This window comes from Cyprinodon variegatus, unplaced genomic scaffold, assembly GCF_000732505.1.
Source record: "Cyprinodon variegatus isolate N-32 unplaced genomic scaffold, C_variegatus-1.0 Scaffold339, whole genome shotgun sequence".
NCBI classification, from domain to species: domain Eukaryota; kingdom Metazoa; phylum Chordata; class Actinopteri; order Cyprinodontiformes; family Cyprinodontidae; genus Cyprinodon; species Cyprinodon variegatus.
In genome coordinates, this window is record NW_015150792.1 from 416,680 (window position 1) to 418,784 (window position 2,105).

The following is a 2,105-nucleotide window of genomic DNA, read 5'->3' on the forward strand; positions in this document are numbered from 1 at the left end:
ATACAAGCTTACTTTGCCCGAACATCCGCCCTAACCCCTAAATCCCTCAATCACTAAATAGAGCGGGTCTAGCCTGGCCATAATACTCCATCTTAAAAAACAGCTCTTTTCCCGATTTTGTTTATTTCCATATCAAGAGGGAAAAAATGAATAAAAATCAGTTGGCCATTATTTATACAGACCCTGAATGCACATTTTTTCACTCGGTAGCGGCAGTATCATACTTTAACAGGATGCATAACTTTCTATACTTGAACTTCATTTTCCAACATTTGGAAACCATACTTCTTTTTCCTTCGTCTTCATTATTATGTGGAAATGTGTCTTGTTTTGTCATATAAAGTAAAGAAAATGAAAAACCACGAATACATTTAGAGGTTTGTGGATGAAAAGAGATAAAAGATGAAGAAGTTAAGTTTGGGAGGTAGAAACTTTAAAGGGATTTGCTCTTCTTTTCTTGGAGCATCAGGTTCCAGATTGATTGTATTTTACTCATGATGCTTCCTGAGAAACGTCACATCTAAAAAGTTCATGTTTAGCACAGAGATCTACCCTAAACCTAAATTTCTGTTCTAAATGCCTTTTATTTATATTCAATGAGCTGCAGTAAACACGGGTGTTTTATCAGAGTCTCTGACCTAAGAAGGAGCGTCTCTTGGTGTTGAGTTCTGCGGCCATCCGGACGTCGGTGCAAAGGTTCAGCATGACCAGCATGGTGCCGATCATGATGATGCTCTGCCACAGCAGCGGCATCTCGTAATGGTGGCCGAATCTGAGGAAAGAAAGCAAAAAAAAAAGAAGCTGTAGTTCTGGACTTTGACTAGAATATTCTTAGACTTAGACAACTTGTCATTTTGTATACACAGTGTAAACAAAACAATTTTTTTTTGTACAGCTTATATTACATTTCTTAAAGTGCAGGGATCAAATGTAAACAGTGTGGGAGAAAAAAATATGGTGCAAAGAAATGCATTCTGGACAAGGCTTTGCAGGCCTCTACTAAAAACATAATACTAGAATTGTAATGATGATGCACTGGAACAGGTCTACGTAGTGACCGATACTGTAGGTACCTCCCACTCTGGTCTTCTTTCTTTCCTCTGAGGCTTAGCTGTCACAATTCAGTCAGAATTCTGAGATTAAAGTCAAAATTCTGAGATTAAAGACAGAATTGTGAAAAATAAGTCACATTTTTTAGATTAAAGTCAAATTTTTGAGATTAAAGTCAAAATTCTGAGATTAAAGTCAAAATTCCGAGAATAAAGTCAGAAATGTGAGAAAAATGTCAGAATTATGAGATTAAAGTCAAAATTGTGAGAAATAAGTCATATTTGTTTGATTAAAGTCAACATTCAAAATTCTGAGAAAAAAGTTAGAATTCTGAGAAAAAAGTCAGAATTCTGATATCAAAGTCAGAATTGTGAGAAATAAGTCAAATTATTTAGATTAAAGTCAACATTCTGAGATTAAATTCAATTTTTTGGAATGAAAGTCAAAATTCTGAGATTAAAGTCAAATTTTTGAGATTAAAGTCAGAATTGTGAGAAAAAAGTCAGAATTGTGAGAATAAAGTCAAATTTTTGAGATTAAACTCAGAATTGTGAGAAAAAAGTCAGAATTCTTAGATTAAAGTCAGAATTCTTAGATTAAAGTCAGAATTGTGAGAAATAGGTCAAATTATTTAGATTAAAGTCAAAATTCTGAGATTAAAGTCAAAATTCTGAGATTAGAGTCAAACTTCTGACTTATTTTTCATATTATACTGAAACAAAATTTAAAGATCAGTTATATTTTTTTTATTTTTTCAGTGGCCCTGATCCTTTTCCGTAATAATTAAATCAAATTGGAGCTGAATTGGAATTATGCAGTCTGACATCCTCCTGCTGACCGGTGGTCACCCCACCTCCTGCTGACCGGTGGTCACCCCACCACACCTCCTGCTGACCGGTGGTCACCCCTCCACACCTCCTGCTGACCGGTGGTCACTCCACCACACCTCCTGCTGACCGGTGGTCACCCCTCCACACCTCCTGCTGACCGGTGGTCACTCCACCACACCTCCTGCTGACCGGTGGTCACTCCACCACACCTCCTGCTGACCGGTG

General features: G+C 36.9%; 1 protein-coding gene across 2 annotated transcripts in view; it reads right to left on the reverse strand.

The window, feature by feature from the left end:
* The window catches only part of pqlc1 (PQ loop repeat containing 1), a 51,077-nt gene extending 50,307 nt beyond the window's left edge, over positions 1 to 770 (reverse strand). For both annotated transcript variants that reach the window (XM_015385430.1, XM_015385429.1), the window contains exon 1: positions 639 to 770. In XM_015385430.1, the coding sequence (XP_015240916.1) occupies positions 639 to 753 (115 nt within the window). In that variant the 5' untranslated portion in view covers positions 754 to 770. The remainder of the gene's footprint in view (positions 1 to 638) is intronic.
* Between the last annotated feature and the right edge of the window lie 1,335 nt (positions 771 to 2,105).